At 41.1% G+C, this 16,400-nt stretch overlaps 1 protein-coding gene across 4 annotated transcripts; it reads left to right on the plus strand.

Moving 5' to 3' along the window:
- The first annotated feature begins 1,217 nt into the window (after positions 1-1,217).
- On the plus strand, positions 1,218-14,830 carry LOC118809711 (protein ADP-ribosylarginine hydrolase-like). Of its 4 annotated transcripts, none has more exons than XM_036573244.1 (15): positions 1,218-1,302; positions 1,440-1,664; positions 2,647-2,762; positions 2,847-2,926; positions 5,475-5,580; positions 6,635-6,743; positions 6,825-6,923; positions 7,638-7,743; positions 8,964-9,069; positions 10,392-10,500; positions 10,582-10,680; positions 11,397-11,502; positions 11,588-11,854; positions 13,606-13,820; positions 14,282-14,830. In XM_036573244.1, exons 4-15 carry the CDS (start codon positions 2,919-2,921, stop codon positions 14,428-14,430), a joined length of 1,479 nt encoding a protein of 492 aa, XP_036429137.1. In that variant the 5' UTR covers positions 1,218-1,302; positions 1,440-1,664; positions 2,647-2,762; positions 2,847-2,918; the 3' UTR covers positions 14,431-14,830. The 4 variants fall into 4 exon arrangements, with proteins under 4 accessions (XP_036429137.1, XP_036429140.1, XP_036429138.1 ...); XM_036573245.1 differs by having other exon boundaries at positions 1,224-1,302; positions 1,394-1,664; XM_036573246.1 differs by lacking the exons at positions 1,218-1,302; positions 1,440-1,664 and having other exon boundaries at positions 1,720-2,762.
- Positions 14,831-16,400: the final 1,570 nt, after the last annotated feature.

A 16,400-nucleotide genomic window follows, 5' to 3' on the forward strand; every position in this document is an offset into this window, starting at 1 on the left:
ACAGAATGACCAGTCCATCACCAGGCACTACATAAAAATTGTGATGGTACTAAAATAAACTGCTTTGACCACTCACTTCATATCACTTCATTTTTTCTCTTCATTCTTAAAACATCATTAAAATTTGTCTGATGGATCGCATGAGACTGAACTGCTGTGAAAGTACAACATAAAGATTTCTAATAAGGTGAACAGCGAACCTTTGACCACAGAGTTCCCTGCTTTCTCCAGAGTTTATGTAAAGACATATTTATTATACACCGATGAGGCATAACATCATGACCACCTCCTTGTTTCTACGCTCATTGTCCATTTTATCAGCTCCACTTACTATATAGATGCACTTTGAAGTTCTACAGTTACAGACTGTAGTCCATCTGTTTCTCTGATACTTTGTTAGCCCCCTTTTACCCTGTTCTTCAGTGGTCAGGACCCCCATGGACCCTCACAGAGCAGGTACTATTTGAGTGGTGGGTCATTCTCAGCACTGCAGTAACACTGACGTGGTGGTGGTGTGTTAGTGTGTGTTGTGCTGGTCTGAGTGGATCAGACACAGCAGTGCTGCTGGAGTTTTTAAACACCTCAGTGTCACTGCTGGACTGAGAATAGTCCACCAACCAAAAATATCCAGCCATCAGCGTCCTGTGACCACTGATGAAGGACTAGAGGATGACCAACACAAACTGTGCAGCAGCAGATGAGCTATTGTCTCTGATTTTACATCTACAAGGTGGACCGACAAGGTAGGAGTGTCTAATAGAGTGGACAGTGAGCGGACACAGTGTTTAAAAACTAGAGCAGCACTGCTGTGTCTGATCCACGCGTGCCAGCACATCACACCACCACCTCGTCAGTGTCACTGCAGTGCTGAGAATGATCCACCACCCAAACAGTACCTGCTCTGTGAGGGTCCATGGGGGCCCTGACCACTGAAGAACAGGGTAAAAGGGGGCTAACTAAACTCTGCAGTAAAATTGACCTCCAGGAGGAGAACTGGTGACCACTGGTCTAGAGGTTTGACGTCTGGTTCCTATCACCACCACTGTGAACAATTCTGACTCTGTAAGTTCCTCTAGAACAAAGCATCTCACTTCAAACCAGTCTGAATGGCATCTTAACCATCTAATTATGCAAAAACCAAATGAGTCGAATTCCCCTTCAATGCTGCACCAATGTCCCGCAGTTTAATCATTAGAATACGTTGAGCGCCCTCTGGTGGTCTCTTTCGTTTTTACTTGGAGAAACTTGAGTAACGTTAGTTTTTCTGGTTCTTCAGCTCTACGCTGTTCTGACTTCATTTCTGTAAGTCTAGACAGCAGAAACCGTACCGGTTCGGTTTATTTATACGCTTTAAATTCAATAAGCTTTACTGGTGGTTTTTGCTCGTTTACAGCTCGCAGCTTGTGTGGAGTCTAAAACGGCTTCGTCCTGTATTACAGAGCGGACACGGTGGGCGGACAAATAACGGCAAACAGAGCACAAGCTGCCCGCAGAGAGAACCCATTTCACTTCTGACTGACCGTGGATCTTATTTTTAAAGCAGTATTGAGAAGTTTAGAGGAGGTAAAGCAGGAGAGGACCGAGTCTGGATCCGCGGCACTTTCCTGCGCCGCTTCATCGGCTGGCAGGTCGCTGAGCCCGGCTGGAGACCCGAGCATGGCCCGGTGAGTCAGTTAGCGTTTTCATATTCACATATTCTGAAGCTAATAAAGCCTAAAAGCAGTTTGTTCTCCCCTCAGCATGTTTCAGTACATGTTTCACATTATTTAGTACAATAATGTGTCAGTATTTAATCATTTATGAACAATTTACACTGTTATTTTGAGGCCGACTTCCGCGTGGATATTAAAATGAACACAGTCAGCGCGCTGCTGATTGGTCAACCATATGGGTAATTTGCATATCGTCCCCGCATTCCTAACATTGAAAATGTATTAAAAACGTAACTATGTAAACAAGTATTTTGGCAATTAATGCTTTATAAAAATATAAGGTTGTATTTTTTATTTGATAAAGTGCAATGCAATATACAAATATACATAATACGGAGGATTCAAATCAAGTTTTTAAATGGGTGTATTTTATAAAATTATGCTATATTTGTTACTAAATTACTTTAAACATACCATCTATATATATGCACACACACCCATTATATAATTTGTAATTATTTAGATATCATATTCATATAATTATATAAATATGACATAAAAATAGTTATACTACTACCTGGTGCAACTAATGAACTAATTAAGTGCAGGACCAGGATTGAGAACCACAGCTACAGGACTGGAGCTGGGAAACTCATCAAAGAAGCATCGCCATGACTGAGAGGATGTTTTTAATGGGTGTTCCATCCACACCCGCCATCAGAATATCAAATATCAATCAATCAATTCATTAGTCTACTTTTATTTAAATGCAGAGTATATTGAGGGAGACGCTTATTTACAATGTAGTCAAGCATTATGCAAAAAAGAGGGATTGATAGTAAAAATATAGTAAAAGTATAGCTAAGAAAATTTTTAGATTATATTTTATATAAAAACATTTTCTTAGCTATTTAACAGTTACAGTAAATCATTTGGTCTATTTGTATGAATTAAACATTAAGTATTAGTATTAATGAGACGTTCCCATTTGCAGTGCTGTTTAATCAGAGGGGAAATCCTGACCTATCAAACCACATAAGACAAAAAGCAGTGCAGTTAAAAATCCAGTCAGATCCACTGGATTCACCCTACAGCCGAGACGGTGTGGAGGTGAGTTAGTGAAACAGCAGCACATTGTTTTGTTTGGCACAGCAGTTACAGGATGTCTTGTGACCTGTGGACTTTGTATTAAAGAACAAAAGAAAGAAAAGGGGAAGTCTTCATCCGTGACTTGGACCGTTGAGAGTCTGGCCAAGGATTCTCAAGATGGACAGGTAAGCAGACTTAGCAGCACAGTCAGGACGTCCAAGTCCAGTTGGTGGTTCCTAAAACCTCTTTTTTTATAACTTGCTATGTACTATAGAAGTCTCTCACTGGAGTATCTTGCCCTGGATGGTACATGTTCCTGTTTTCAAGGCTAACAAACCTGACTCACTCGGCAGCTCATTGCCAGGAAATTCTTGCGTAATAAATGGGTGCATTAGAAGATGAGCATGATCATACTGCTCTACAGTATCATCCATATCTGATATGGGTCACAGAACACAGCACTGAAGGCCTCTTCCGGTGTTCCCTGACATCCTAATGTGCTGCGCATATCAATATCTGGCCTACGCCGGCCTAAAAATGCTGTAGCTTAAAGCAAAAGTTCAGTAAAATATAAAACACACATACGTTTCCTCTCTTTTACTCTCAGAATAAAAGCGTTATTTAGAGTAGTTTGATGTGAAATTTGTCAAATAGTTCACAGTGGTGGTGATAGGAACCAGACGTCTGAAGAGTTTAATGCCTCTAAAAGGTCCCTCAAAGAAAGCTATTACATGTAAAGGCTACAGATACTCTGCCTGGTACCTGAGACATGTACTTATGATAGTTTTGAAAGAAGATTTAGGCCTAAAACATATAATCTTAAATCCGTTAATGGTGGAGAGATAAGTGTAAGGAAAAATAGTCTTATTTTTTCAGATTTATCACTATTTTACCATCATCAATATTCCATATAACCTCAGAAGACTCGTGTAGGTTCACTGGTGGTTTTGGATAGTAAATAAAATGGCTCTATTTGTGTTGACATGGTGACCCCTGGTTCCTCTCACCAGCACAAACATCTAGGATCAATTCCAGCTCAGTTGGTTGAAGCCCATTTTCTTATATAGCTCCTAAACTCTGAAAAGCATTCTAGAGAATAATAGGAATGCAAGCTTGATACGGGTTTTTAAATCCATATTAAATTCATGTTTGTTCAGGCTAGTTTATGCCTATTGTATTGGGTCTAATGTTTTACACATCTCCCTGTGTAAAGCACCTTGAGATTTTGTAAATAAAATGAAAAGTGCTACACAAATAAAGATTTAATAATACTGTTATTATTATTCATTAACTCGTTTCCACTGTGCAAACTAAATCATTGCCTATGACAAGTCAAGTAATCTCAAAGGGCCTGAATGTTGTTTGCTGGCACTTCCATAGATAACAGTCTGTCATACAGTATCAGAAACCACATAGGCAATAAGTCTATTTGAAATATGTAACAACTATGTTGTAGTGATTCATTCATCAATTTGCACAGTATTAGTGTTACTTGTTAGCTATGTTAGCCTCGCAGCTCCAGTGCAGAACTTCACAAATGTGTAAATGTTATTTTTCAGAATATCACTTTAAGGCGGAACTGAGATATTAATAAAGCAGAAGCTCAGCCAGCTAATATTACACAGTTACACGTACAGGCCAGCGGAGTGGGTTCTGTGAGTGGGAGACTCAAGAAGGATACAGTTCCTCTGTACCTGCAACAAGGGCTGAGTGTTAAGTCGTGCATGGTAGATCAGTAACAGCTGCTTTGTGACTGTGAGTGGGTGGCAGTGATGGGAACTGGCAATAGCGCTGGGAGAAAACAGTGAAAACAGATCCAGGCCATTCAGAGCAGCTCTGGGTGTTTATCTGAGCAGCAATGTGCAAAACAATCATACTGTAAAGTACAAATGACTGAGGCGAATATGGAGGTAAATGTACATCTGAGGTGCACTTACTTTTCATTTCACTGTAATGGAACTGTGGATGTGCGCTTGGGACTAATACTTAAGTGTCCATAAGAGTTAATGAACAGAAATATGTAGTTGATTGGGAGTGAAAAAAAGCAAAACAAAAATGGTTCTAAGTTAAATATTTTGAAAAGATATTAGAATATCAAATGCAGCCAAGGGAAAATAGTAGTTTTTGTGTTGGAGGCTGCCTTTTCAGATGAGCTAATGAGCTAACACTAGAGCTAACTGAAGTTGGATAATGAGGAGGCCATTTTCTACACAAGCTCTTTTTGCCTCTTTAGACGATGGGCCAACATATGGAGCCCCTAAGGGGCCGTGGTAAAAAAAAAGTTAATGACGTTGCGTTCCCTCGCAAATGTTTTGCATTCCTTCGCACAATATATGCGCTCCCTATAATGTAATAACTCCCCAAAATATAATATCACACATGAAGCAAACGTAGGACCAGAGGTGCCCAACGACATTGCCTACATTAGAGCTTTGTTTTTAGCATATTTAACGTTAAAAGCTGTTTTCCCAGTTTGGCCAGTCTGTGCTGAGTTTATTCAGCTATTGTTCTCTGCTTCTCTGTAAATGTAGCTTTCACTGTACGAGGGCACTCGACCTCATGCAAACTGCAGCCATGCTTGTTAGCATCCACATCTCAAGTGTCAAGAAGGGTAAAAATCTCCATAATGGCCTCCATGAACACTATGAAAGCAATGGATTCCTGTACCTTATAATGGAGTTAATAGATGTTACATGCTTAGTATAAACTAACTCATTTGCTTCCTTGTTCCAGTCCTGCTACTCTCGAGCACTACAAGGCTGGCATGCTGCTAAGCGGCGCTGGAGATTCTACTGGATTCAAGCGGGAATTAAACTATTCCGGGCCAGACATCCACGAGGTAGGTGTAAGGATGGAATTATTAATGATTAGTGGTGTGTTAGTGTGTGTTGTGCCGGTACGAGTGGATCCAGTGCTGCTGGAGTTTTTAAACACTGTGTCCACTCACTGTCCACTCTATTAGACACTCCTACCTTGTCGGTCCACCTTGTAGATGTAAAGTCAGAGACGATAGCTCATCTGCTGCTGCACAGTTTGTGTTGGTCATCCTCTAGTCCTTCATCAGTGGTCACAGGATGCTGTTGGCTGGATATTTTTGGTTGGTGGACTATTCTCAGTCCAGCGGTGACACTGAGGTGTTTAAAAACTCCAGCAGCACTGCTGTGTCTGATCCACTCAGACCAGCGCAACACACACTAACACACCACCACCACGTCAGTGTTACTGCGGTGCTGAGAATGATCCACCACCCAAATAGTACCTGCTCTGTGAGGGTCCATGGGGGACCTGACCACTGAAGAACAGGGTAAAAGGGGGCTGACAAAGTATGCAGAGAAACAGATGGACTACAGTCTGTAACTGTAGAACTACAAAGTGCACCTATATAGTAAGTGGAGCTGATAAAATGGACAATGAGCGTAGAAACAAGGAGGTGGTCATAATGTTATGCCTGATCGGTGTGTGTCCTCATTCAGATGACTTTAAGGATGATCTTAATTAAGGATATTGATGGATATTCATTATATCCAATGTCGGTTTACTCATAATTTACCATAATTTATGACTGTTGACAGTGACACATCTAGGCCCAGATGAAAGTGGTACTATCTTTATAGCTTCAGCGACAGTGGCTTCTCATCCAGTGTCTACATTTAGCTTCTGGCACATGTGTGCAGATGGCACACGGAGTTGTAGACTGGCTGGATGATGACAGCTTGATTCTGACAAGCAGACTGAGTTTGTGATTTTTTAGGGTAAATTTAGCTCAGGCTGGTGTGAGAGTGATACAGTGTGATTTTTTGGGACGTGGAGGAATCTGCAACGATTCATTGATTCAGTGAGAGGACAGAATTGATTCTGTAAAGTCACATAACGTTCCTCTTTTCATTTGGTAGGCTAAAAAGCAGCTCGGAGGACTGAAGAACATCACGGTTAAACTGCCCGACTGGTCAGTCAGCGACGACACTGACCTCCACCTGGCCACTGCTGAAGCTTTAGCAACAGGTTTCTTTGCCCAACCAGCTGTTCATTCTCACAGCTAATTCCAGCGTAAAATGCTGATATTGATTTGTTACTTTCTCGTAGGAAAGAAAGGGGAGGAGCTTCTGCAGGAAGTGGCTCTTCATTATGTGGAAGGGATGAAGGACATGACAGGGAGGGAACCAGGAGGTTCTACCATCATGGGTAAAAACATTGCATGAATCATTGGGAAATAATGACAAACTAGCTTTTTAGTACTTCACTTACTACTTATCATCCTAGTTAGAATTCATTCATGAATGTGTAGTTTGGGGAAAAATAGTGATATTGTGTCTAATGATAAGTGGAATGGCACCAATGGCAGAGCTAAATATGTAAATACTGTAGCTGTAAATCATAAGATGGCAAATTTGTACAAGATTATGTGAGCTATTGTTCTGTAGGTCGACTGGTAACGTGGTAAATATCATATCCCTAAATCAGAAAGATAACTCATTAAATCAGCTGAACCCTCAGGTAGCTCTAGCCAGCTGCAGGTGATAAACAAATGTTAGGCCTTTCGTGTTTTAGTTTTATATTCATAACAAATATTTAAATCGCTGTTGTCGGAAGAAAACCTTGTATCTCCAAAATGGTAACTTTACAGTAGAGGGAAAAAACCTACTTTACTTTTAATGTAAGTCAATGGAACCAGACTTTTTTCCAAGTAATTTTGGGCCGTTTCTTTTGATCCATTTATCATGAAATTTATACACAGTGTAAAGGGCAGCGGACATTTTTAAATTATGTCAAAAACTGAAAAACAACAAAAATGGAGATACAAGGTTTCTTCCCACAGCAGCGACATACTCTTTGTGTAAAAACAGGAATATTTGAATAGTTCAGTTCCAAACTCTAATCCTAAATTTCTCTCCGCAGGTGCATCAATGTTAAAGCCAGGCACTGAAGGCGGCTACAGAATTCCTTACAACCCAGAGAGTGGAGGATGTGGAGCTGCCATGAGAACGATGTTCATCGGCTTGAGGTGAGAACAAGTGTGAATGTGTTCATATAAAGCATAAGCACAAGTATTTCTTTATGAATGATTTACCCCGGTCACATTGTGCCAGATACCCTCGGCCTGAACAGCTGTCCTCTTTGGTGGCTGTTGCTGTGGAGACGGGAAGGATGACCCACCCTCATCCAACCGGATTCTATATGTGCCAACATATGGAGCCCCTAAGGGGCCGTGGTTAAGTTAATGACGTTGCGTTCCCTCGCAAATGTTTTGCATTCCTTCGCAAAATATATGCGTTCCCTATAATATAATAACTCCCCAAAATATATCACACATGAAGCAAACGTAGGACCAGAGGTGCCCAACGACATTGCCTACATTAGAGCTTTGTTTTTAGCATATTTAACGTTAAAAGCTGTTTTCCCAGTTTGGCCAGTCTGTGCTGAGTTTATTCAGCTATTGTTCTCTGCTTCTCTGTAAATGTAGCTTTCACTGTACGAGGGCACTCGACCTCAGTCTCAGTTTGAGTCACTAACAGCAGAATCATGTTTGATTTGAGAAGCGACCGGTCTTTATATTTCAATCCAAGATCAATGTAAATTCAAAGAGCTGCTTCATATCTGAGCTTAAGCAAAGCACAGCTTTTGCAAGCGAATGCAAAACCGTTGCATCGTAATGCAAAACATTTGTGAGGGAACACATTTTATTTGCGAGGGAACGCAATGCCATGAATTTTTTTTTTTTTAAACAGCCACGGCCCCTTAGGGGCTTCGTACCAACATGTTAGTTTGTCAGAGAAATATATTTTCACTGTTTCTGGACCTTTTTAACTTCAACTAGAGTAGTTAGCCTAGTTAGCAAATACACCACACCAGAGCCAGCTGCGCTATCTTTGCCTTCTCTTGGTGATGCGCTCATGTTGAGGCACTTGTGTGATGTAATATACATAATCGCAAATAGAGCGAAAGTGTCTGTAAATGTTTTGCAGTCCTCCTAAAACAAATGGAGCTGGAAATGAACCTCCTTTAAAAATAATCCTGCTGTTCTTCTACATTGTACAGTGTCTATACTGCATGCAAACTGCAGCCATGCTTGTTAGCATCCACATCTCAAGTGTCAAGAAGGGTAAAAATCTCCATAATGGCCTCCATGAACACTATGAAAGCAATGGATTCCTGTACCTTATAATGGAGTTAATAGATGTTACATGCTTAGTATAAACTAACTCATTTGCTTCCTTGTTCCAGTCCTGCTACTCTCGAGCACTACAAGGCTGGCATGCTGCTAAGCGGCGCTGGAGATGCTATTGGCTTCAAGTGGGAGTTCAACTATTCCGGGCCAGACATCCACGAGGTAGGTGTAAGGATGGAATTATTAATGATTAGCCTGATACACCGATCAGGCATAACATCATGACCACCTCCTTGTTTCTACGCTCATTGTCCATTTTATCAGCTCCACTTACTATATAGGTGCACTTTGTAGTTCTACAGACTGTAGTCCATCTGTTTCTCTGCATACTTTGTTAGCCCCCTTTTACCCTGTTCTTCAGTGGTCAGGACCCCCATGGACCCTCACAGAGCAGGTACTATTTGGGTGGTGGATCATTCTGCAGCACTGCAGTAACACTAACGTGGTGGTGGTGTGTTAGTGTGTGTTGTGCCGGTACGAGTGGATCCAGTGCTGCTGGAGTTTTTAAACACTGTGTCCACTCACTGTCCACTCTATTAGACACTCCTACCTTGTCGGTCCACCTTGTAGATGTAAAGTCAGAGATGGTAGCTCATCTGCTGCTGCACAGTTTGTGTTGGTCATCCTCTAGTCCTTCATCAGTGGTCACAGGATGCTGCCCACAGGACGCTGTTGGCTGGATATTTTTGGTTGGTGGACTATTCTCAGTCCAGCAGTGACACTGAGGTGTTTAAAAACTCCAGTAGCACTGCTGTGTCTGATCCACTCAGACCAGCGCAACACACACTAACACACCACCACCACGTCAGTGTTACTGCGGTGCTGAGAATGATCCACCACCCAAATAGTACCTGCTCTGTGAGGGTCCATGGGGGTCCTGACCACTGAAGAACAGGGTAAAAGGGGGCTGACAAAGTATCAGAGAAACAGATGGACTACAGTCTGTAACTGTAGAACTACAAAGTGCACCTATATAGTAAGTGGAGCTGATAAAATGGACAATGAGCATAGAAACAAGGAGGTGGTCATAATGTTATGCCTGATCGGTGTGTGTCCTCATTCAGATGACTTTAAGGATGATCTTAATTAAGGATATTGATGGATATTCATTATATCCAATGTCGGTTTACTCATAATTTACCATAATTTATGACTGTTGACAGTGACACATCTAGGCCCAGATGAAAGTGGTACTATCTTTATAGCTTCAGCGACAGTGGCTTCTCATCCAGTGTCTACATTTAGCTTCTGGCACATGTGTGCAGATGGCACACGGAGTTGTAGACTGGCTGGATGATGACAGCTTGATTCTGACAAGCAGACTGAGTTTGTGATTTTTTAGGGTAAATTTAGCTCAGGCTGGTGTGAGAGTGATACAGTGTGATTTTTTGGGACGTGGAGGAATCTGCAACGATTCATTGATTCAGTGAGAGGACAGAATTGATTCTGTAAAGTCACATAACGTTCCTCTTTTCATTTGGTAGGCTGTAAAGCAGCTCGGAGGACTGAAGAACATCACGGTTAAACTGCCCGACTGGTCAGTCAGCGACGACACTGTCCTCCACCTGGCCACTGCTGAAGCTTTAGCAACAGGTTTCTTTGCCCAACCAGATGTTCATTCTCACAGCTAATTCCAGCGTAAAATGCTGATATTGATTTGTTGCTTTCTCGTAGGAAAGAAAGGGGAGGAGCTTCTGCAGGAAGTGGCTTTTCGTTATGTGGAAGGGATGAAGGACATGACAGGGAGGGAACCAGGAGGTTCTACCATCATGGGTAAAAACATCACATGAATCATTGGGAAATAATGACAAACTAGCTTTTTAGTACTTCACTTACTACTTATCATCCTAGTTAGAATTCATTCGTGAATGTGTAGTTTGGGGAAAAATAGTGATATTGTGTCTAATGATAAGTGGAATGGCACCAATGGCAGAGCTAAATATGTAAATACTGTAGCTGTAAATCATAAGATGGCAAATTTGTACAAGATTATGTGAGCTATTGTTCTGTAGGTCGACTGGTAACGTGGTAAATATCATATCCCTAAATCAGAAAGATAACTCATTAAATCAGCTGAACCCTCAGGTAGCTCTAGCCAGCTGCAGGTGATAAACAAATGTTAGGCCTTTCGTGTTTTAGTTTTATATTCATAACAAATATTTAAATCGCTGTTGTCGGAAGAAAACCTTGTATCTCCAAAATGGTAACTTTACAGTAGAGGGAAAAAACCTACTTTACTTTTAATGTAAGTCAATGGAACCAGACTTTTTTATCCAAGTCATTTTGGGCCGTTTCTTTTGATCCATTTATCATGAAATTTATACACAGTGTAAAGGGCAGCGGACATTTTTAAATTATGTCAAAAACTGAAGAACAACAAAAATGGAGATACAAGGTTTCTTCCGACAGCAGCGACATACTCTTTGTGTAAAAACAGGAATATTTGAATAGTTCAGTTCCAAACTCTAATCCTAAATTTCTCTCCGCAGGTGCATCAATGTTAAAGCCAGGCACTGAAGGCGGCTACAGAATTCCTTACAACCCAAGGAGTGGAGGATGTGGAGCTGCCATGAGAACGATGTGCATCGGCTTGAGGTGAGAACAAGTGTGAATGTGTTCATATAAAGCATAAGCACAAGTATTTCTTTATGAATGATTTACCCCGCTCACATTGTGCCAGATACCCTCGGCCTGAACAGCTGTCCTCATTGGTGGCTGTTGCTGTGGAGACGGGAAGGATGACCCACCCTCATCCAACCGGATTCTTGGGTGGTCTGGCTTCGGCTCTGTTCACGGCCTACGCCGTCCAGCGCCGTCCAATCACAGAATGGGGGCTGGGCTTAGTAAAGGAAGCCTGTCCAGCAGCGAAGGAGTTTGTGAAAACAGCAGGATACGCTGTGGAGGAGACGGAGAGAGACTGGGGATACTTCACTGAGAAATGGGAATGGTGAGAATGGGATATGTGAGATGGAATGGTGGAATGGGAATGTTGTGGTGGAGAGTGAGATGACACCAGACGGTGTAAAATTTGTTTATGTGCTGCTGGCATAAGAGGTGATTTGTACCTGATTGCAGATAATTTCACACTATAAATGCATTATTTGAAAACGTGATTATGTAAGTAAGTTAACCAAATACTGTGTTTGGAATTCTATAATCTGAATAACTACACTCATCAGTGTGTAGGTTAGAATATATACTATATGCCCAAAAGTATCCCCTTCTAATTAGTGAATTCAGCTACTTTCAGATGCACTCATTGCTGACACAGGTATTCTATTGCAAACATACAGCTTTCATAATCTCCATAGAAAAGCATTGCCAAGCATTGCTATGGATGAGCAGTACATGAGCCTATACTGCATAAAATGGTATCTTGTCAAATGAAATTATCTTAAATATAGACAATACATCTAATATTTCTCCTGTTGAAATTGTTTTAAGCTTAATTTAAGATTAAGATTTAAGATTATGTATCAATTTCAGATGATGTCTAGACGATTTACTTGTTTTCAGTAATTTTATTAAGTAAAATTCTCACTATATTGGCAGATAATTGTGCTTGTTTTGAGAACGGTGCTTGAAACCAGCAAAATTATCTCCCAGTGTAACGAGGCAGAATAACTCAGACGCTTGCGGTTAAAAAAGGAGAGTGAGGCTTTAATGTTTGAGTTGTAATCCAATATCTTGGTCCAAAAGCAGGCGAAGGTCAAATCCAGCAAAGGCAAGCAACACAAAAAGACAAACATAAGGCGAACAAAGTCCAAAGGGCAAAAGTCAAAAACAGCAAACAGAGTCGAAAACCGGAAAATCACAATAGACAGAAGAATATAACGCTCAGTAGCTCTTGGGAAAAGAAGCAATACCTCGCAATGAACTAGACTAAAAGCCTAAGCTAATTATATGACAACAGGTGAAATCAGTTAATACTCCAGTGACAGAGAGCGGTGATTGGAGTGAGATGGAGGGCTGAGAATCATGTGATTTCCCTGGGGGTTCTGGGAAATGGAGTCCCTAGAGACCTCAGAGCCTAAAGGATGCGTGACATCCAGTATAGTGAGATTTTCTAACCACACATTTTCTAAACCGCTTATCCTCCTGGGTCGCAGTGGAGGGGTGCAAGATACACCCTGGACAGGTCACCAGTCCATCCAAAGTGTAGTGAGATAATTTTACTTAATAAAATGACTGAAAATAAGTGAAAATGTCTATAAATGAGCTGGATAATCTTACAATAAGTGCACAGCCATCTCAAAATGGGAAATATTAGATACACCGACTAGATATAAGATCATTTCACTTGACAAGATACCATCTTTTGGGATACAAGATATTTTTGGGATGAGATAAAGTGATCCAGAACTGATCATCCAACATCAGTACCTGACCTCACTAAAGCTTTTGTGGCAGAATGCAGTTAGATCCTCACAGCAATGCTCCAACATCTAGCATGAAGTCTTTCTAGAAGAGTAGAGGCTGTTACTGCAGCAAAGGGGAACAAACTCCCTATTAATACCCTTTCAGAAGAAACAGTGGATGAGCAGGTGTCTACAAACCTTTGGACATGTAGTGTCTGAACATATCGAAATATACTAGAATAAAAAAGGTCACCAAACGTTCTGCTGGGGGCTGAATTCGGTTCAAGAAAAACTTTCTTTAAAATTTTAGAAACACATTTTCTTTATTTTCTCTTCTCAGGTATCTTGAATTGAGAGGTTTGTCATCTGGGACGGGGCCGGTGGTCTGGCCTGACCCATATGGGCCGGCTGAACGAGACAAGGCTTATGAAAGCTTCAGTTGGAGTGGATGGGGGGGAAGCAGCGGCCATGACGCCCCAATGATAGCACTGGATGCCCTTCTGGGGGCGGGCTCAAACTGGGAAGAGCTAATGAACCGAGTGGCATTTCATGGAGGTCAGCAATCATTAAAAAATAGGTAGTAATTAATAAATGGTAGGTTTTTAGGCTGGGTATTTTTAGCAGACAGATGTGGGTATGGAACATGGTGGAACACATACAGGATGGTAGGTGTGGAACATGGTGGAACACATACACAATGGTAGATGTAGAACATGGTGGAACACATTCAGGATGGTAGATGTAGAACATGGTGGAACACATACAGGATGGTAGGTGTGGAACAAGGTGGAACACATTCAGAATGGTAGGTGTGGAATGTGGTGGGTGAGACGTTTAATGTGTGGAAAACAGCTTCTAGAAACATGTCAGATGTTCAGGTCGTCATGAAGTTCAGTACAAATCATGACAGAAGTTGCTGAGATGTTCATTAAAGTCTGTGGAGAATCCATGTGTGGCTTTTCACTGCAGCCAGAAGGTGAGTGACTCATGTTAACGTCTCTCTTCTCCGTCTTCAGGCGACAGTGACAGTACTGCAGTGATCGCCTGCTGCTGTTGGGGTTTGCTGTACGGAACAGAGGGAGTTCCTCCAGGTAACTACAGCAATCTGGAGTACAGAGACCGACTGGAGAACAGCGCAGAGGAACTGTACAAGCTGTCGCACTGAAAGGGGGCGAACATCACGTCCTGGAAGTAGAACTCCTACTTGGCTCATGGAGATTTGTCACTATTGCACTGAAACTGGCTGCCGTACTGTACGGACAGAAAATAAAGTTTCTGATTTTTTTGTTTACTGTACCTGCACATATACATAATATGTCAACCTGACATGAAAATATTTAGTTCAGTCCCTGGAAATATTAAGACAAATGCCACATGCATGTCCCTGCTGGCGTGTTGATGTTTCTTCAGCTCATTCATAACAGAATTCTTAAGTGCCGATTACGGTTTTGTTTAATCAGCGTAATGATTAAGCATGACTGATGTGAGTTGTTCAAAGTAGTAAATCATTCACAAAAAACGTGGTATTCTAAGAAAAAGAGTGGATAAAATGACAGAAATGGCAACTTTTTTGGCCTTGAAAAATTCTTGTTTTTCCCTAATCTTCTATCAACACTTAATGGCTTTTTCCTGCCTCTAAAACATCTTCTGATGTTTGATTACATCACCATGCACCAGTGGGTGGGGCAAAATAATATTAACCAATGAAGTCATGTTGCACCTCCCCTGCCACCCATCACTGAGTGCATTTACATGCACTTAATAATCCGATAACTGCAGAAAATCAGATTTCGTCAGTAATCCGATCAACACATTTACATGCGCTTCAGTATCAGATAATGGGAAAACTCCAGGTCTACATGAGTCAGACAGTAATCAGATTTCTGCATTAAAACCAGCCAATAAACTCACAGAAGAAGACGTGATGTAAACGTAACGTAAAACTCAAACTTAATGATGCGACTTTTTTTAAAACAGCGCCGCTTTACCTGAAAATATGAACATACATCATCTAGAAGATGAAGAATATTTAAATCCTTCATTTCCTAAAGCATGTATTTGGTTTCAGTGTCGCTCCAAAAGTGTTTTGCTGCGTCTCGCGGCGACGCTGCTCGCTTATTTCTGGTACTGCTGTTTGTTTCGCACAGGCGCAGACTGAGAGAAATGAAAGAAATCAGAGTAAGAGTTTAGATTCACTGAGAAATCTGATTACTGAGCTAAAATCCAGCTCTCTTTATCGGATTTCTTAATCAGATTTCTAGACCTTACTCCGATCTAAGAAATCAGTGTGCTGTTTACACGACCATTTGAATAATCAGATAACTGCAAAAATCTGATTACGATCGTATTATTAAGTACATGTAAACACACTCACTGAGATATAACACTCAGCTAACTCAGAGTCTCTCTGACTCTGTGTTTCCCTCACAAATATATCACAGTGCAGAAGGAAAATGAGCTACACAACTAAAAAATGACGTTTTGTCAGGGGTCCTTTAGTAAAAGCTATGGTTCTGTTTAGAACCACGGGTTCTATTTAGAACCATTTCACGCTTAAATGGTTCTTCAGACTGATGGAGAATGTGCTGCCTATGGTTTTATTTAGCACCAAAAAAGGTTCTTTAATTGTCACGATGTCAGGCTTGCAACAATAGAAGAACCTTTTTCCGTGCTATAGAGAACCATTTCCGAAGGATTTATATAGAACCATATACAGCAATTCTCCATCAACCTGAAGAACCATTTCACCATGCAAATAACCATTTGAGCATGAAATGGTTCTATATAGAACTCATGGTTCTAAATAGAACCATTCCCTTTACTAAAGAATCCTGGAAGAACCCTGTATTTAAGTGTATGATTTCAGTTTCACATTGTCTTAAAAATCCTGATCCATTGCTGTAAGGTTTTATAGTACACGCTTAAAAAAGATGGTTCTTTAAGGGTTCTTTAGTAAAGAAAATGGTTCTTTTGTTATGATGTCAAATGATATATGATTGGAAAGGCCAGGATGTCCTCTTCATGGTGCACCAGGTTCAAGCACTGTAGCTTATATGGTTTTTGAACTATCCTTTGAGCACTCATGTCCCCCACAGAGGACGAAAATGAACTACCAGGTCTCAAAAGGATAGAAGT

This window comes from Colossoma macropomum, unplaced genomic scaffold (genome assembly GCF_904425465.1).
Source record: "Colossoma macropomum unplaced genomic scaffold, Colossoma_macropomum, whole genome shotgun sequence".
Lineage (NCBI taxonomy): Eukaryota > Metazoa > Chordata > Actinopteri > Characiformes > Serrasalmidae > Colossoma > Colossoma macropomum.

Bases quoted from the DNA above. Each gene is read 5' to 3' on its own strand.
- LOC118809711 (XM_036573244.1), top strand. The intron at 7,744-8,963 runs GTGAGAACAAGT...TCCTTGTTCCAG, and splicing joins ACGATGTTCATCGGCTTGAG to TCCTGCTACTCTCGAGCACT. The intron at 9,070-10,391 runs GTAGGTGTAAGG...TTCATTTGGTAG, and splicing joins CCGGGCCAGACATCCACGAG to GCTGTAAAGCAGCTCGGAGG.